Genomic DNA, 18,625 nt, shown 5'->3' with positions numbered 1-18,625 from the left:
GTTTGAGGTGTCTTGTCTTTATCAGGCAACCTGAGTGATACAAACAAAAGCACCACATCAAAACTCTCTGTCTTCACTCTCTAAATCTGCATCCTCAAAGTTATTAAAAACATCATAATCTCTAGATTTTACCTCCACTTTACAAATATATATATAAAAAAACTAAACTATATTTTAAAAACTGATATATTATATTGTTTTAAGAAAAGAAATGCGTTATTAACCGAAACAACGAACAAAAAGTTAATGTAAAGACCAATCCAAAAGAGAATGCCAAAGAAACTCAATTGTGTGAAGAGCATATAGAAAGTTTAAATTATCTGTGGAGTGCGGACCCTTCCATATGGCATACTTTTAATTTTGCCACTTCCTTTTTCTTTTCTTTTCCTTTTTAGCTTTTCATTCTCTCTGTCACCATTTCAAACTTTTGGTGTAAAGATTTGACATATTTAGTTTTGATTTGAAATCTTCTGTTTTTTTCTTGAAAAGTTTAATAATTTTGTGTAAGCCACTTTCATTCAAATCACTATATATTTTTTTTAATCTGTGTTTTAAAAATTTTTCTCATAATTTTGTTGGAAAGGAATGATTTGGAGATACCTTAGCAAGCTCATTATTTTAACTAAAATGATAAAATTTAAATTTTAAAATACATTGTTGAATATGAGATATGACTAAACAAAAAATATATAAAAAGACAATACAAGGGAGGAGAGATAGTGAAAATTATGTTGTTTTATGAAAAATGACGTTTTTAAAAATAACAAATATGATAATAGGATTTATGTCATTACATTTTCTAAATGCAAAAGTAGCAAATTTAAAAGCAAACAAATTTATGATAATCCTCTAATGAACTTTAATAGTCGTCTGATATATTTAATTACTTGTCATATTTATAATATGCAAAATGAAAGTGCTATAAGTTGCTTTTTCTAAAAAAAATTGTCATATGATACAATTTTTCTTTTAAAAAAATCAACTAAATCAAACCATGTTTAAATTTCTACACTCACATGCATCTTAGTAAAATTTCTAGAAGGATACTGAATATAAAATTGTTTCAAGATAAGTACATTTAACTTTGAAATTCTTATGATTATACCACAAGAAGAATTTAAGGTGCATCTAGTTGAGATAGATAATAACTTTCAATTTTTTTAAGTATTTCTTAATCATACTTTTATATTCTTTCATTTATTTGTGACACTTGTTCATTTATGTCTCGGTCCTTCCTAAATTCAAAACATTACACTTTCTAACCTAGCTATACCAATGGTCAAAACTTTACTTTCAATTCTTTCTCTCTAGTTGTGTTTCAAAAACTTGCAATCTCCCCTGTTTTGACTCACTAAGATGTAGCTTTTTGACAATAAACTTTCAAAACTAATAATATTAAAACGTAGATTCTTTAGAATGCCGTATATACAAATTTGAAAGTTGGCAATAGATGAAACTTTGAAGTGTGATACATTCACCACTAAATTAAAAATGCTACTTTAATAAGGCCTTTTTCAATATTTAGGAAACAATGGGAATATAATTATAATGGTTAAAGAACAAAGGCATTGTAAAATCAAACAACAAAAATATAATTAAGGACATGTTTTTAACCATAAAAAAAGGTTTAGAAAACGATGTGTTTAATTTGAAGTGAGAACCCATGTTTTTGAAGTATAGAGAATAAGAGTACCCACCCCCACTAGCACACAAACCATATACCATTGATATGCATTTTCAAAGTAAACGAATAGTAATTCAAAGTGCCTGTCTTTGACTTCAACCACACACAAATATATATATATAATTTACACATACATACATACATATACAATATTTTTCAAAAAAAGCATTAATATCGTCAAACAATGACGTATGCTTTTAAACCTCTCTTTCTTAATTTCTCTGCATTCTCATTTATTTTCTCATTTCCATTCTATTCCACTCCCCTCCCTCTCCAACTTGCATTTCATTAAAAAAGAAAATCACAATCTTATCTACAGCATTTATTCGAGGGTTAAAAAATATGTAAATCTTTATCTATCACTCACACCCATCTCATCAAAATTAATTACTACTGCTTTAACTTATCCTTACGAAAAGTCATGTTCCCTAAACAATCCTCCGCCCTAAAATTTCTTCATTTTATACTCAACTCATCAACTCAATCTTCTTTTTATATAATTAACATTAACGTATAGTCAATGTAAACGATGCTTGTCCTTATCTCTCCATGTCCATCTTCCCAAATTATTCATTTTTCCTTTTTGTCTTTTTAAAGAAAAATGTTTAACTATAATTGATATATTACTGTTTTTTCCTTCATTTTAATAAAATTAAATTGCTTTTTTAATTCTCCAACTTGTCCTTCGTTTTCAAACCTTCCCTCTCCTCTATAAATAAAAAATTTCCAACTCCAACTCTGTCGCCATTACTCCCTCTTCCCCCCCTTCACACTGCTCTTATGTTCTCTCCTTTCTAATTTATTATTACAACCAGTTTCCTTTCCTTTATTATTATTATTTTTTTTTTGTTTTCTTGATCTGTTCCAAAATGCCGGCCGTCGGCATCGTCGCCGGTGGGAGTAATCAGGCGTATCCGGGGAATCTTACTCTCTATGTCACCGTCACATGTATCGTCGCCGCCATGGGCGGGCTTATTTTCGGTTACGATATTGGAATTTCAGGTACTAATTGAGATTTTTTAACAATATGGGCTCTGTTTTTTTTCTTTATGCTCTGTTTTCTGATGATGAATATTTGTTGTTAAATGTGGGTAGGTGGTGTGACTTCGATGGATTCATTCTTGGATAAGTTTTTCCATGCGGTGTTCGTAAAGAAGAACAAAAAAACGACGAACCAGTACTGTCAATACGACAGTGAGACGTTGACTTTGTTCACGTCGTCGCTTTACTTGGCGGCGTTGTTGTCGTCGTTGGTGGCGTCGACGGTGACGCGTACATTTGGCCGGAAATGGTCTATGTTATTTGGTGGGGTGTTGTTTTGTTCAGGTGCTATTATCAACGGCGCTGCTAAGGCCGTTTGGATGCTTATCGTTGGTCGTATTTTGCTTGGTTTTGGCATCGGATTTGCCAATCAGGTATCTTCCTCTGTCCTCTTTTCTTTCTTCTTTCTGCTCCGGCAATCAAGAAATTCATTGTATAAATGAAGCTTTTGGACTGTTTCTTCATTTATGATTTGTAGGCCCTACTCGTCCTCTAACTTAGAAAATTGATAAAAACTTTGATTTTGCCAATAATTCAAACAAATTGATAAAAGTATGTAGATTTCTTTTCTTCCCAAATTCAACCGTCGGTAAAAATTAACATCTCACCTTTTTTGGTTTTTAACTAACTAAAGTTCTGCCAAGTTTTAATACTTTTTGATTTAAAATGTGAACTTCTTATATCTATGAAAATATTGATAAAAATGTTTAGGGATAAATATGGATCGGTATATTTATAGATGTCTTTGATAAAAAGAATATTTTTAAAATTGAAATAGTTTTTTTAAAGAAAATTTGAAGAAGTTGAATGGTTATTAATGGTATAAACGTGAAAATATTGAATGATATTTAAGGTAACCAATATAGATAAGAATAAAGCACAAGAGAGCTTTGAATTGAATTATTTTGATTAGAAAAAAAAGGAGAGAGTAAAAATAAAAATAGAGATTAGATGAAAGATAGATCCATGGAAAGAAAATATATGAATTAAATTTAGAGATTTATGAGTTTTTGTAGTTTTCGACAAATCCCACACCAATTGGCAATTACAATAACCACCGTTTTGTTGTTGCAAAGAAGAATCGGACCCACCCATCATTTTCTTTCTTCTTTTCCACAATATAACTTTTTTTTTTTTTTTCATATGTATTGTTCATAATGTCTTAATCAAAAAATATCAAAATAGGGATTTCTCACATTACTTTGCCCGACATCTGCTTCCTCCTCCACTCTGTCTTTCTCTGTACTATGTTCAACTATTTCCTCTTCTTTCTTATTATTAATAGTTACATTTTGTATATTCTTCTTTAATATAGAAATGAAAATATTGTTCAATTTTAAAAGCCTAATCTATATGCCTGATTCTCCCCACCGTTTACTCTTTTGTTGCATTGACCTTTGAAATTCCTATTCACATGTCCTGTCTTTTCTTCTAAGTACCTTGTGAATTCAACTATTTTCTATGCCTACCATTTCTGAATAATTATCATAACTCATGCTCAACAATTTGTTGCTCAACATGGCTTGACTTCTCTGCTTAATTTGAATTATATGTGTGAAGCTTACTTTGGATTTTAACCTTTTTTAGTTTTTGGTAAACAGTCAGTGCCATTGTACCTATCTGAAATGGCTCCATACAAATACAGAGGAGCCCTCAACATTGGTTTCCAATTGTCAATCACAGTTGGGATTCTAATAGCCAACGTGTTGAACTTTTTCTTTGCAAAGATCAAGGGTGGTTGGGGATGGCGTTTGAGTTTAGGTGGTGCTGTGGTTCCTGCTCTTATTATCACTGTTGGATCGTTGGTTCTCCCCGACACTCCGAACTCAATGATTGAGCGAGGACGTCGCGACGAGGCTAGACATCAACTTAAAAGGATTCGTGGAGTTGATGACATTGATGCAGAGTTCAATGACCTTGTTGCAGCCAGTGAGGCATCAAAGCAAGTGCAGAATCCTTGGACTAATCTGTTGAAGAAGAAATACCGACCGCATCTCACAATGGCCATTTTGATTCCTTTCTTCCAACAGCTCACTGGTATCAATGTCATCATGTTCTATGCTCCTGTCCTGTTTAATACCATTGGGTTTGGAAATGATGCTGCCCTCATGTCTGCTGTGATCACTGGTATCGTTAACGTTGCTTCTACGGTTGTTTCCATCTATGGTGTTGACAAATGGGGAAGGAGGTTTCTTTTTCTAGAGGGCGGAGTTCAAATGTTTATATGTCAGGTACAATAACTAGTTAAAAACAATCTCTAATTAATGTAAGATGTTGAATGATTCGATTATAGTGTTGAAAGCTAAATGTTTGTGTGTTTGCTTTAGGTGGTTGTGGCAGCAGCAATTGGTGCTAAATTTGGAATTGATGGAGACCCAGGCCAATTGCCTAAATGGTACGCAATTGTGGTGGTGCTGTTCATATGCATATATGTTGCGGGATTCGCATGGTCATGGGGGCCTCTAGGTTGGCTGGTACCTAGTGAAATCTTTCCATTGGAGATTCGTTCAGCTGCACAAAGTGTAAACGTGTCAGTGAACATGTTGTTCACATTCATCGTAGCTCAAGTCTTCTTGACAATGCTTTGTCATTTGAAATTTGGGTTGTTCATTTTCTTTGCCTTCTTTGTTATACTGATGTCGATATTCATCTTCTTTTTCTTACCGGAGACCAAAGGCATTCCAATTGAAGAGATGAGTCAAGTTTGGAAGAGTCATTGGTATTGGAAAAGGTTTGTGCATGACAGTCATTTGGCTAATGGAAAGGGAGGAGTTGAGATGAAAAGCGGGGGATATGCATAAAATGGTCATTATAATTGTTGGGAATATATATATTTTGTTTTCCTTAGTGAAGATGGATGGACACTATGAACATCACATATCAAATATCAATTTGTCAATTACATTTTAGATTGTGTAATTAAGTGTGAAATGATGGAATTTGATTTTATTTATGAAGAACTAGTTGAGATAATGAATGTGAATGGACTTTTATGATTAGAAGGATAAATACAATGAATGTAATTTTTGTATTATTATAATTTCTTCATGCTATTGATTTGACGAGCTTAGTGGGTTTGAAAAATGCCATTATGGGGAAAGGAGCCATTGCTTGCTTGCTTTGTAATCCCACTACCACGCCCAAAACAAAGGCAATGAGTACAAATTAGAATACAAAGGTGGCAGCAAGCCTCGAGCATGTAGTTGCTTGGGTGCATTATGAATTTTGTGGATATATGGATGGGGTCAAGAAGTCCACCAAGGGAGAAAAATTAAGAATATGAAAAAGAAATGAAAGGAAAAAGGAAAAAGGAAATAGGAGATAGGAGAGAGGATTTGGATGTAAATGTAAAAAAAGAAAAAAAGAAAGAAAGATAGGGTAGAGAGAGATATAGATAGAGATATAGAGAGTTAGTAATTAATAATGAGTTAATGGAGGAAAGAAAAGAAAGGGAGAGGAAATGATGAAATTGAAGAAAGAGGTGAAATGGGGGAATCACGATGTTGGTATGAATTCATCAACCCATACGAATAAGAAATGAGAATAGCATGAGTTTTTGTTTCTTCTTTTTCTTCTTTTCTTATAAAAACACATTTTATTTCATTTTTTAATTAATTTTGGACGCTACCTTTGAGTTTCATCTTTTTTTTTTTGTCTCTTTTTCTTTTAAAAGTAAATTTTGATAGCTCCATGGCGCAGCCATCATGATGATGATGTTAGATTCCATTTCTTCTTCTCTCCCTAATTTCGCATCCCCTATTTCTTTATTCTCATCTACCTCTTTCCCATCTTTTCTTTTCTCATCTGTTGTTATCTCTCTTCATTTTTCTATTGGGCCGGACTCAGCACTAAGTTGCTCCCCCAATGGCCTGGAACTATTTGGCCCATCAACTTTTAGTGTGGCCCAATTCCTCAAACTCATTGTGCTGCTTCTTTACATCGTCCTTCCTCTTATTCCCTATCCTTACATTAGCTTCCTTTCTCTCCGCAATTCAACCTCCAATCTCTTGTTTTCAAAAAAAATAGAGTGTGAGTTGAGTTAAACTCATGTTATCGTCCTTCTAAGATTACGAGTTTTTTTATTACATACTTGAAAATGAGTCACACAAACCACCAAACAAAAAAAAAGAAAGAAAAAAATGTTAGAAGTACTGTTTTTGAGTTTTTGTCTTATAAAATTGTTCAAATATTTGTTATGGGTCCAGGAAAAAAGAGCTAAATCTTGATTATTGTTGGAATGATTTTTTTGAAGACTGTACTAGTTTAATGAGATAAAACATCTCTTTTTCCTAACACAAATTCTTTTAACAATTTAAAGCACTGCACTGTGTATATACTCGTAAGATTGTTGAAATAACTTTTCACTGTAATTTGTATTATACAACCTAAGACTGAAATATCAAAACAGAAATATAATATACAAAAAGAGAGAAAAAAAAAAGGAGATATAGAGAAGATTAATTGAATTAATACTGTAGTTGTTTAATTAGGCATAAACAGAAGATCAAGTGGGTAATTATTCAGCTAGCTTTGTGTCCAACAATTCAAGTACATGACTTTATGAAGAGAATCTTCAGCCCTATGAATCTCCTTTCCTCTTCTTCCTCCTTCTCCACCTTTTCCATACTTGTGAAAGCTACTTCTGGCGCCAAGTTCCTGAGCGGCCTTGCCTTCGCCATTCTGCTGAAACTGCTGGAGCTTGGACTGAAAAACGAAGTACTGATCATTACTGGCGTAGCTACTTTCCATCACACCCACACTAGCCGCACCCATCCAAGCTCTCCTCAAATAGCTCATTTTTTTTTTCTTTTGCCACCAAAAATAATCTCAACTCAACTGATCTCTCACTTAGAGTCACTAAGCTCTTCTTCAACTTGTTAAAATGTGGATAAGGGGAATTCTGTTTTTTTCTTCTAAGCTTATATATAAAGACAAAATAGCATCACTTTCAGGATAGGAATTAGTGGTTTTTGGGATTATCGAAGAATTATTTAAATATAAAATCCCTGGTTTGTTTCTCTTACCATTGGCGGTTTATTTTATATTTAGAGTGGGGGAAGGGGAGAATGGGAAGGACGGTGTATTTGTCTGAAATGAATTTTGTCAGATACCATGCACCAACCTTCTCTTCTAATGTTAATCCACATTAAACGTTATCCTAATCTTTCCTTAATTCATTTTTGAAACTATATATATATGTATTATTTATATGTATTATTTTAGCGAACATACTACATATAACTAAGAAGTTTAATAGTAAAGAAGAGTAAGGAGAGGGCAAGTTACTCATGGAGAATGATCCACTCAACCCAAATTTTTTTCATATTCAAATATTTCAAAGTAGGTCATGAGCTCGAACAATATTTAGCAGATGAAAGAAAAGAAAGCAAATGTGATTCTTGTAGTTAACAATTAGCACAAAAATGGGAGCCAACTAAAGCACAAAAATGGGGGTTGTGGGTGTGCAAGTTGACAGGCTATGTGGTAATTTTAGTTTTAGTACATACTAAATAACACTATAAGTTAGGTTCGATGGATTATGATCAGGAAAAACTTCGATCACCACTGAAACTAAAATTATTTAACAGACGAAAGAAATGTAATAAGGGTAGATTTTGTTAAGTTAGTATAGGTGATTGAAAATTGCTCCATTCGTGTTAAAACTTAAAAGCCATTGTACTAATACATAATTAAAGCAATCAAAAGTTGGAAATAAATTTTCTTGGTAGATTATTGAAAACTTGTAGAGATTCTAAATAACACATTCCAGGAATTGGTGTACTAAAAAGAATAGTAAATTATAAAAAAGCACTCCTAAAATATGTCATAGTTGTCATTACACTCTTAATAAACTTTCAACGGAAAAGAAATAGAAAATTGGATCCATACATAATAATTAAAATTGAACCTTATATATATGTAAGGTTTAAAGGTCTAAATTGATTGAAAGTTAACAGTTTGTGATGGTTAAATTTATAAAATTGAAAGTCTTAAAGTTATAATTGTAACTATCAAAATTATTTTTGCAATTTACACAAAATGATTCACATATGAAGTTTCTTCCAATTGACATATGTTTTATTGATGGAAGAGGTGGAAGAAAGATAATAAAAATAATAATAAAATAAAGGGATATTTACAATACTGTAGCGTCAAAACGACGTCGGTCTAGGTAGAGTTTTCTTGGAAATGCAAAGGTCGTTGTAGACACATTTTGTTATCTAATTAGCAATGGAGTAGATTCATCTGATTATTCACATTTCAGACCCCTTAATTCACTAATCTCCACTACTCCATTTGTGTTGTTGACGTAGCAGCTTTGACTTTGCAGTTGATCGCTTAGTTAGGGCCCCAGCAGCTCAAATACATAACCGTTCTTAAAGACTCCTCAGCCCGTTTAAGTTGCTCCGCCTTCGACAGCACTACCGGAACCGCCGTCTGATTTGAGGATGATTCTGAATGATGACGACGACGATGATGGTGGTGGTGATGATCTCTCAAGGGGCCCTCCAACATGGGCTCTTGCTTCAGCGTTGGATCTTTCATTCCTTGTAAAGTGTAGGGGTCACATATGGTGTAAGGTAAGGGAAACAGAAATTGATATGGGTGTGGTTGAAGTTGGAGGTTTAAGAGGAGTGATTGGAAGAGAAGAAACAAGCGGCGTTGAGGGTTGAGGAGTGGGATTTGATTTAAACGGCGGATTTTTGGAAGAAAAACTAGGGGCAATTGGTGGGACCATGTTAATGACACGTGTTCCTTGTTATAACGCTTTATGGATAAGGACAACAGACCTCGCCACGTCACACTCTTTAAAAATCATTTTTGTAATCAAATTAATTAACCCTCATTTCTGTTTCAAATAAATAATTAAAGCACCCTCTTGTTTGTTCATACCCTCTTCAGCATTATTAAGTTACCAATAATTAAAATAACAAACTCAACAATTCTCACCTTCTCCTTCAATGTAATCTAAAGTAACACATCAGGATGCAGATGTGGCTCCATGTCTACTGTTTTATCATCTTATGTAAAGTGTATATGCTTGATTCAACAAGTCTTAGAATAATGTTTCTATGTTCAAATGACTACAGTCTTCAAGAGCTTGGTGAATCTTCTCATAGTTATGTATTTTTATTTTTAAGTTTGAGGACTTAAATCTTAAGAATTTGGGAGCTTTGGGAGATTCAGAGTTACTTACTACTATAAATTTGATCTTTCTTGACGCATGCAAATTTTGACTTTTTAATGATCATGACAAATGATCATCAAGAAAAATATTTTTTTTAGTACAATGTTTATCTTGACGGTCATGTATGTCAACAAAAGTCCATTTATTTTATTGAAGAAATATGAAAAACGTAAAAAAAAATATATGTGGATTATTGATTCTCTTGATGGACAAAGTTTTCTTAGTTTTGTTAGTGATCTATAAACGTTAAAAAAAACATTTCTCGTTAGATAATAAACATCAAGGATTATATATTAATTGACCGACAATAATGTCCATCAAGTTAGCTAGGTTTTCTTGATGGATAAAGACCATCAAGGGATGAATTTTCTTGATTTAACTTGCAATGTATGACCATCATCGAAAAAAAATTAATATATTTGTTTTGGATTTTTTATGGGTTTAGAATTTCTTGATGAGATTAGGGTTTCTTGATGGGTTTAGGGTTTCTTGAGAGACAAAGACTAAAAACGATCACAGACAAGGTCCATCAAGAAAAATGATATCTCGATTGACATTGTCTATTAAGAAAAATATTTATAATTTTAGATTTAGAATAAGATTATGGGCAAGGCCCATTAAGAAAATGACTCTTGCAAAAATAACAAAAAAAAAAAATGCATGATAATAGGGTCCATGTCACTATATTTTATAAATTACAAAAATAGCAAATTTTAAAATCGATAACTCTATGATTACCATCAGATATCACTAATTTTGTTATATTCCCAATATGGAAAAAAAAAAGTGTCATGAGCAGTTTTTTTCTAAATGTTTTTGTCATTTTATGTAATTTCCCAAAAAATTATTTTTCACGAAACATGAAATTTGGACTCTCTTTAATAGGCTCAAAAAACACAATATTCATCAATAATATTATTAATTTTTTAGAATTGAAAGTTTGTAATTTATGATTTTTAAAATTTGTAAAAGTTGTATAAGCTGGCCAACATAAATTTTGCTCAACTGACACCTGTATCTATATGTGGACAAGAGATTTCGAATTCAAATTTCAAGCTCTACATTAAGTTTGTACATCAAATTTGTAGTAGTGGTTGTTTTTAACTTTTAAGCTTTTTAATCTACTAAAAAATAAAGGTGTGGTCTTATCTATCCATAGTGTTTATGTCAACAAATTATATTTTTGATTTGGTTGAACTTTGAGTGAGATTAAATTTATTCTTGAACTCATGTGTGCAAATATTAGCATTAAATTGGATCAAACTTAGGCCAACGAGTGATGATATATTGATGTGAATTATAGTTTTTAAAATCCATTAATCAAATCATAAATATCTATGTGAAATTATTGTTTCTTAAATTGAGCAAAAACAAACCATATCCTAAAGTTGTAATTTGTTGAGCGATTGGTATGGAATTTGGACTCTATTCTGAACAGAATCATTAAAATCCATAAAAGGAAGAAGAAATGGAAAGATAAAACAGAACCATCAGTTTGGATTGCCGATATGATCAACATATCCAAATCATTCATTAATCTTTACACCTTCCTCTGTCTTTTTCTTCTGTTCTTTGTTGTCATAATAATGTTAATCCAAAAGAACGCCATATTTATCTATTAAATAAAGTTTAATTAAAATTTAAAAGACTGAACAACATTTGCAAAATCAGATTTCCAAATAGATATTAATTAATGAACTTCATTAAAAATATGAGGAATGTACACTGCATGCTGTAAAATATGAAGAATTATGCGATAGATATCAAATTTTCATAGTGACTTCTAAAAAGGAAAGACTTACAAGAAAGAAAGAAAGAAATGTGTAGCAATGTTTGATTCACTCAAATATGGGCCATAATTGGTTCATACCACTTTTGGGCCACATTATCGGCCCTTCTTTAGGGGTCTCCTGAAATCACACGAATTTCCAAAGGGTGTACTTCTTAATCTTATTGTATTTAAAAATTACATAAAATTAAACAACTCTTAATCCTCATACTAACATTAACAACTGGTGTATGAATTTGTTTTTGTTAATAATAAACTCCAATCTCCTATGCATTCATTTGTTTCATATATTTAAAATATTGACTCACCCACTCTTTACGTTGATATCAAATTCGTAAAAAAAGAAATATTATTAAAAGTATTGAAATGTCGACAAAACTTTAAAACTAATAACATCAACAGAGTCTGCATAATGTACTTTTATCCTTCTTAAATTAACCAAAATCAATCTACATCACTCAAATAATATACATATATATTAAAAATATGATTCGGTTCCCTACCTCTTTAATTGAATAAGTAAAAATCTAAACCCTAGTAATCACCCAAAGGTAACCAAACTATTTTATTTCTTTTGTAGTCACATAATGTAGCCACCACTCTAACTTCTCATTCAATAAATAAAAGCCAATTCAAATCACCATAGCAATAATAATAATAAAACATATAGATATGCTCTCTACAATGATCAAGTCTCTTTCTGCACCTATAATAATAGTGTGGCGTAACAAATTAAGTTAAACAAAAAAAAAATATTATTAAACTTTTATATTATTGTATATACGTAGAGTCGTGGAGGAAATCAAACCTCTAATCTCAATATTTATAATAATATTATCAAATAACAAATAAGTTTATCTCAAAATTAATAACATATATATAAGTCTAATAAACATTCTCATATCTTAACTTTTCTAAATGTTTAACAAGTACAAATAATTTGATGCAGATTTACATATATTGCACAGTTTTTGGAGCATTCAACGTAGAAACAAACCGAAGTCTTCATTAAGACAACCTCATGCATCAAATCTCAGTACCCTAAAAAACAATTCATAATCGGTTCTAATTTTGTTTCTATTCTAATTTAAAAGCACTTTTTAATTAAACAAAACCTACTGATTAAAAAAGTATATATGAATGAATCATTGAGACACTTATATTACAACTAGACAATACAATCAAAACGTATACAAAAACTATTCATTTAACAGAAATAATGCATCAATAATTGTGTTCTATAAAATTAAAAATACAATTAAATAAAATTTACCTATTTATATTATTCACAAAATTAAATTTATTTATAATTTACACCTCAACTACTAGTACAGGCTAACCTTATATAAAATGAGACATATTCTAGTAGCCACAAGAAAGGATATGAATGCTGATCAATTGCTGAGATCCAACTTATTGGTTTTTTTTTTATAATATATACTAAAGAAAAAAATAAGTAAGATAATTTGAAAATAGGATTCTTAGGGCTCTCACCACACAATCCATGGATCTCATATCTTATTTCACTATTAAAATATGTAACCTTTAGCTAAAATATAGCTAAGTCAGCACTTTATAATAAACAATTGTGTATATCAATTTTTATATTATGTTTGGTGGGAAAATTTGAACTGCTACTCAAATTAGAAAGTAGGAAATCTTTCAAATGGCATCTATTCAATTTAAAATTAATTGTGTGTAATCAATCTTGACACGTAGGTTGCTCTTTTGGGTAATTATATATTCAGTCATGAACCTAAGCATATAATGATTCAAATAACACATATGGTTGGTTTTTTTAAAGTAAAGCATAATCTTTCTTTTTATGATTAGATAAAACCATGAACAGATTAGGGTTTCTTTATTTATTAATTAAGTATATTATAGGTTGATTAAATAAAATGAATGTTTCCTGCATGTGGAACATTGTAGGCTAACCCATAATTTTAATCATTTTCAACTCTAAATTAAATAACTTTTCTATCCAACTATGATCATCAAAACTACTACTCCACCCTGCATTTTAAGAATTAAGATGATCTTCTTCATGGGTTTTTACTTTCAAGAGATATCTTTTGTGTGATGACAATCGGTGAAGGTTTTGAAATTTATTCAAGGTAATCATTTTGTTTTTCCTTTTTAAAACTAAGTCACGAATACTACTTTTTTTTTGTTATTAAAGAAAAAATACATATCAAATCAACAAATGTAGTGAAGGAAGTGGTTATCCAACCACATGGCCATAGTAATCTAAACCACAGTAATGAAGTTAATAATGTTGTTATTTTGTGAAGTTAAAAAATAATATTAATCTCATATTTTGTTTTCACGGTGAAAACAAAAGTACCAATATTCCTAAGTTCGTAAACAAAGAAAAAAAAAAATAGAAAAGGGAAAAACCTAAAAAGCTTATATTGAAATTAATGAAGAAAGAAACTAAATATCGATTGCTTGCAACAATAAATGTTCCTAAATTTCGGCAAACACCCAACTCTTTACACCCACAAATACTTTTCCTTCATTATTATTTCTTCTATTTTAATTTCTCACTCATTATTATTTATTATTGTATTTAGAAAAAAAAACAAATCCAAACCTAAAACAGTAAAATTTCTACGTAATAATATTAAAGGTATATTATGATCAATTCAATATATTATCACTAATATGAATATAAGATGAATATCATAATAACATGTAATGATAAGATACTTACTTACTAAATTTAAAATTTTGATCAATAATTAGATTTAGTTATGCGAAGATTAGGGAAAGAAATATGAGGTGTGGAAAAAAAAGGATGAATTGGCAAAAATATAAAAGAAAAAAGAGTTAGTCAAAGGAACCAATTAATGGTAGGCGTGTGAGCATGGAGAGAGAGAGAAGGCTACAGTCACAGGGTGTTGAAAAGTGAGTGTTACGTGGCTTATTTTTGTTGGCTACAGCTGTTGGTAATCCACGAAAACGGGACTTCTTTCTTTTCCCAATCAAAATAAAAATATGATCATCAACTCATTTATCTCTTCCACACATCACTCATCGGACCCCTCTTTAATATTTCTGTTTATTTATTCTAAATTATTAACATACAACACACCAATTCACCCTAAATGTTTTCAATTTTCCTTTTAATTATTATCTATTTTTCTTACAATACTTCAATTATTACTACATAAATTTAATTTGCATTTCTTTGTGTTTAAATAACACCACAACTATTTTTCCAAGTAATTACCCAAATGAAACAAATATATATTCCTTCCTTCTCGTTGTTTTCAGAATATAAGAAAATGAGAGAGAGAGTAGGTGGTAATATAGTAAAAATTTCTATATCAGTTTATATGAAACAAGTTAAATGCGAGTTGTTTAATTATACTGATGCATGATTAATTATAACTTGAGAGTGGTTGTAATCTAAGCCATGCAAAAATTTAAGTTTCCACATACCACAAATAAAATTAATAAATAAATAGAGTGGGAATAATGGAAGTGTTAATTGAGAAATTTATAGGGATGTAAAGTGCAAAAAATGAAACTGATAGACACGTACGTGGGAGGGTGAGTGAGAGTAATAATCACAATCAGCATGGCTGTAAAGGAGAGATTTTCATTAGTGCCTTCTTTCTTTTCATAAATATATATACACATACATACATATATGGTTGTGTGTATTGTGTGTTATTGTTCAAAAAGAGAGGACACGTACCCATTTTTGATTAACAAAGGGCGGCCACCAAATCCATCAAATTTAACCCTTAATCTTCTTCATTAATTAAACTTTCTTCTTTGCTTTATGACTTTGTCTATATATATACATCTCTTTTCCAATAGGACCCAATTGTCTTCTTTTTCTTTCTTTCTTTCTGTTTCTCTTCTCTCCTTAAACCAATCCAGATTTTTAGGTTACTTGTAAACCTGAGAAAAAGGACAGTTTTCTTTAGTATGGGAAGAACACCTTGTTGTGATAAAAATGGGCTCAAGAAAGGCCCATGGACACCTGAGGAAGATCAGAAATTGATTGATTATATTCAGAAAAATGGACATGGAAACTGGAGGACTCTTCCTAAGAATGCAGGTACTTTCATACCCTACTTGTTATTGCTTTCAATTAACTTATAAATACTTATTAACAATCCAATCTTTTTCTTGTACTGATGTTTGGAATTTTCTATATTTGGAAACTTTTAGGGCTCCAAAGATGTGGGAAGAGTTGTCGTTTGAGATGGACAAATTATCTTAGACCCGATATCAAACGTGGGAGATTTTCATTTGAGGAAGAAGAAACCATCATTCAACTCCATAGTGTTCTTGGTAACAAGTAAGTTTTCTGTTAAATTTACTATATCCCATCAACTTAAAAAGAAGTGGTTTTTTTTCTAAATGGATTTTGGGTTTTGTTTAGGTGGTCTGCAATTGCTACTCGATTACCAGGAAGGACCGACAATGAAATAAAAAATTACTGGAATACTCATATAAGGAAGAGGCTACTAAGAATGGGAATTGATCCAGTTACACATAGTCCACGTCTTGATCTTCTAGATTTGTCTTCAATTTTACGTTCTACACTCTACAACTCTTCACAAATGAACCTTTCAAGCTTGCTTGGAGTTCAGCCATTAGTGAATCCAGAGCTTCTTAAGTTGGCTGCTTCATTAATGTCTTCTGAACGTAAAAATCCAAGCTTTTCTCCACAAAATTCTTCCCACACTACTACAGCTACTATTCAATTCTCTAATCCTCAGCTACAAATGCAAGTTCCTATGCAAGAAATTGTTCAATTCCCTTCACAAGTGGTGGAACCAAATATAGCTAGTGAATTAAATGATGATCAGTGGGGAAATGGTCAGCTTAATAACTTTGATTTGGCGACGGGATCATTTGAGTATTGTGGGTTGGATCAGCAACAACAAGCAGGCGCCATAGCGGTCGACAATTCGTATGAAACGGCAACTTTTAATTTCCATAACGGTAACGGTAACGGTAATAACTTTAGTTTGGGTTCGGTTTTATCTTCTCCTTGTTCTTCAAGTCCTACACAGATGAATTCAAACTCTACGTATTTCACTAGTCCAACTGAAGATGAGAGAGAAAGTTATTGTAGCCAGATTTTGAACTTTGAAATCTCTGATATCTTTGATGAACCTTTCATTTAATGTATTGTGTAATGTTAAAAAAAAAATCAAATAAATCTGCGGAATTTGATTTTTATTTATCTTTTTCTGTTTCGTTATTTTCCTTGTCATTTAGTACTTTGTGCATGGACCAACATTTTACTTTCACAAACGAGCCCAGATTCTAGTTCCCTCTCTCTAAGTTCAAATTTTCATCTATAAAAATATTTGAGTTGCCTTATTATATTAAATTTCTTAAGCTAGATAATTTAAGATGATATCAAAATAATTTGATTTTTTCAGTTCAAAGTCCTTCAATATTGATTCCTACTTGTTTTGATATTTTTTCATAATTTAATTTTATTGGAGAATATTAATCGGTTAGAAACTTAAGCTTTTTGATCGATTGATAATTTAAAAAAATCGATATCTGGATTGAAAGTCTATACGCAACGTATTTATTACTAATCAATTAATTCAACAATGGGTAAGTATTTTCCTTTGAACATGAACGTGGTTCGTCTAATTCTACCTTAGTAATTACAGAATGAAAAAGTTATATTAAAAAAATGACTTTTTTTCTTTATTTATTTAATTCAAGAACTTAGAAACAAGGGAGGTGACTTTGATGCAAATTTTTGTTTTTTAATTTTCAACGAAAAAAAAAATGATGTGTGGTATAAACGTATAGCTAATAATTATTCATTGTTATAGAAACAAAAGCAAAAACTACCACAAACTCAATTTACGTCAAATGGGTTTGACAATCATCTGGATTTATTGTTGGTTGACCAATGACCTGTACGGCTCCATACCACCTCGTGAGATGTACAAATTTGTTTCTAAAAGTTATGAACTCCATGTTCTTTTTTCTTTTAGACTAAATAAGGCCGAATATATATAACTTTTCCAACAAGTGATCATAAAAGAAAAATATAAATGTATAAAACAAAAGGTAATTATATCAGTAAGTGAGACCAAAACCCAGGATTCCGGCAAAGAGACAAGGGGTGGAGGTGGAGGTGGCAGTGAGTAAAAGGAAACGGTGATGACAGGTGTCAGATGCAGGGCAGTTTGGGGAACTATGTGTTGAGTTTCCTAGTAATAGTAAAAAGTGGGATTATTATGTATATATATTAAAGAATACATGGGGATTATTATGATAAATAATGTATTGTATTAATGTATTTAAGAATGGAAAAAGTCAAAGAGTACGTGTCTTGAACATAGAGGTTTACTTCTACGGTGGGAACCACAAAGGGAAGAGATGGTTAAATGCTTTATTGAAAATCATGGCATGGCTCTTGTGTTATTTTGTCTCTTTCAAACCCCATTTTATATTTATTATTATTTAAAGAAACTCAAAACCGCGACCTTAATGAATCCTACGTCACCGTATTCGGACACGTGGGTCTCAATAATACATAGATAGGGACCCACTCTTTTGTTGACGAATTCGGGTTTACGTTTACCCGTTAACCCTCATGGATCCATCACCTTATCCACTTTGAACTCAGTCAATGTAATAACAATATATTAATAATACAAAGCTTTTTTGACTTTTCATTTGTTGCAAATGTGAAAAGGAGCAATTGATTTACTTCAGTTCTCTAACAAAATACACCCTCATTCACTAATCTTTTCTTAACAATAAGCTTTAATTATGATTATTGTTCATCATGAAAAGGAGTGGACCCTCTTCAACTACTTGTTGTGTTTTACCTTCATTTCTTTCACCTAGGTTGAAATTTGAATTTATAGATATAATTGGACAATGCATGGAACAAGATATTGTGCATACCTTGGATATT

General features: G+C 31.3%; 2 protein-coding genes across 2 annotated transcripts; both read left to right on the top strand.

Annotated features, from left to right (window-relative positions):
- Positions 1–2,391: 2,391 nt before the first annotated feature.
- On the top strand, positions 2,392–5,759 carry LOC101203897 (sugar carrier protein C). Its single transcript, XM_004146532.3, has 4 exons — positions 2,392–2,686; positions 2,780–3,099; positions 4,327–4,956; positions 5,053–5,759. Exons 1-4 carry the CDS (start codon positions 2,554–2,556, stop codon positions 5,524–5,526), a joined length of 1,557 nt encoding a protein of 518 aa, XP_004146580.1. The 5' UTR covers positions 2,392–2,553; the 3' UTR covers positions 5,527–5,759.
- Positions 5,760–15,538: 9,779 nt separating this feature from the next.
- On the top strand, positions 15,539–16,931 carry LOC101216901 (transcription factor MYB102). Its single transcript, XM_004146584.3, has 3 exons — positions 15,539–15,778; positions 15,892–16,021; positions 16,106–16,931. The coding sequence occupies exons 1-3, from the start codon at positions 15,646–15,648 to the stop codon at positions 16,854–16,856; spliced, it is 1,014 nt and encodes a 337-aa protein (XP_004146632.1). The 5' UTR covers positions 15,539–15,645; the 3' UTR covers positions 16,857–16,931.
- The last annotated feature ends 1,694 nt before the right edge of the window (positions 16,932–18,625 follow it).

This window comes from Cucumis sativus, chromosome 1, assembly GCF_000004075.3.
Source record: "Cucumis sativus cultivar 9930 chromosome 1, Cucumber_9930_V3, whole genome shotgun sequence".
Classification (NCBI taxonomy): Eukaryota; Viridiplantae; Streptophyta; class Magnoliopsida; order Cucurbitales; family Cucurbitaceae; genus Cucumis; species Cucumis sativus.
Note: the sequence above shows the minus strand (reverse complement) of the source record. Positions and strands in the feature narration are given on the sequence as shown.

What these genes read in the sequence shown, in the direction of transcription:
- LOC101216901 (XM_004146584.3), top strand. Translation starts at nt 15,646, where the DNA reads ATGGGAAGAACACCTTGTTGTGATAAAAATGGGCTCAAGAAAGGCCCA. An exon ending in GACTCTTCCTAAGAATGCAG is followed by an intron (nt 15,779 to 15,891) that starts GTACTTTCATAC and finishes GGAAACTTTTAG; the next exon opens with GGCTCCAAAGATGTGGGAAG. An exon ending in CATAGTGTTCTTGGTAACAA is followed by an intron (nt 16,022 to 16,105) that starts GTAAGTTTTCTG and finishes GGTTTTGTTTAG; the next exon opens with GTGGTCTGCAATTGCTACTC.
- LOC101203897 (XM_004146532.3), top strand. Translation starts at nt 2,554, where the DNA reads ATGCCGGCCGTCGGCATCGTCGCCGGTGGGAGTAATCAGGCGTATCCG. An exon ending in TTACGATATTGGAATTTCAG is followed by an intron (nt 2,687 to 2,779) that starts GTACTAATTGAG and finishes AAATGTGGGTAG; the next exon opens with GTGGTGTGACTTCGATGGAT. An exon ending in TTCAAATGTTTATATGTCAG is followed by an intron (nt 4,957 to 5,052) that starts GTACAATAACTA and finishes TGTTTGCTTTAG; the next exon opens with GTGGTTGTGGCAGCAGCAAT.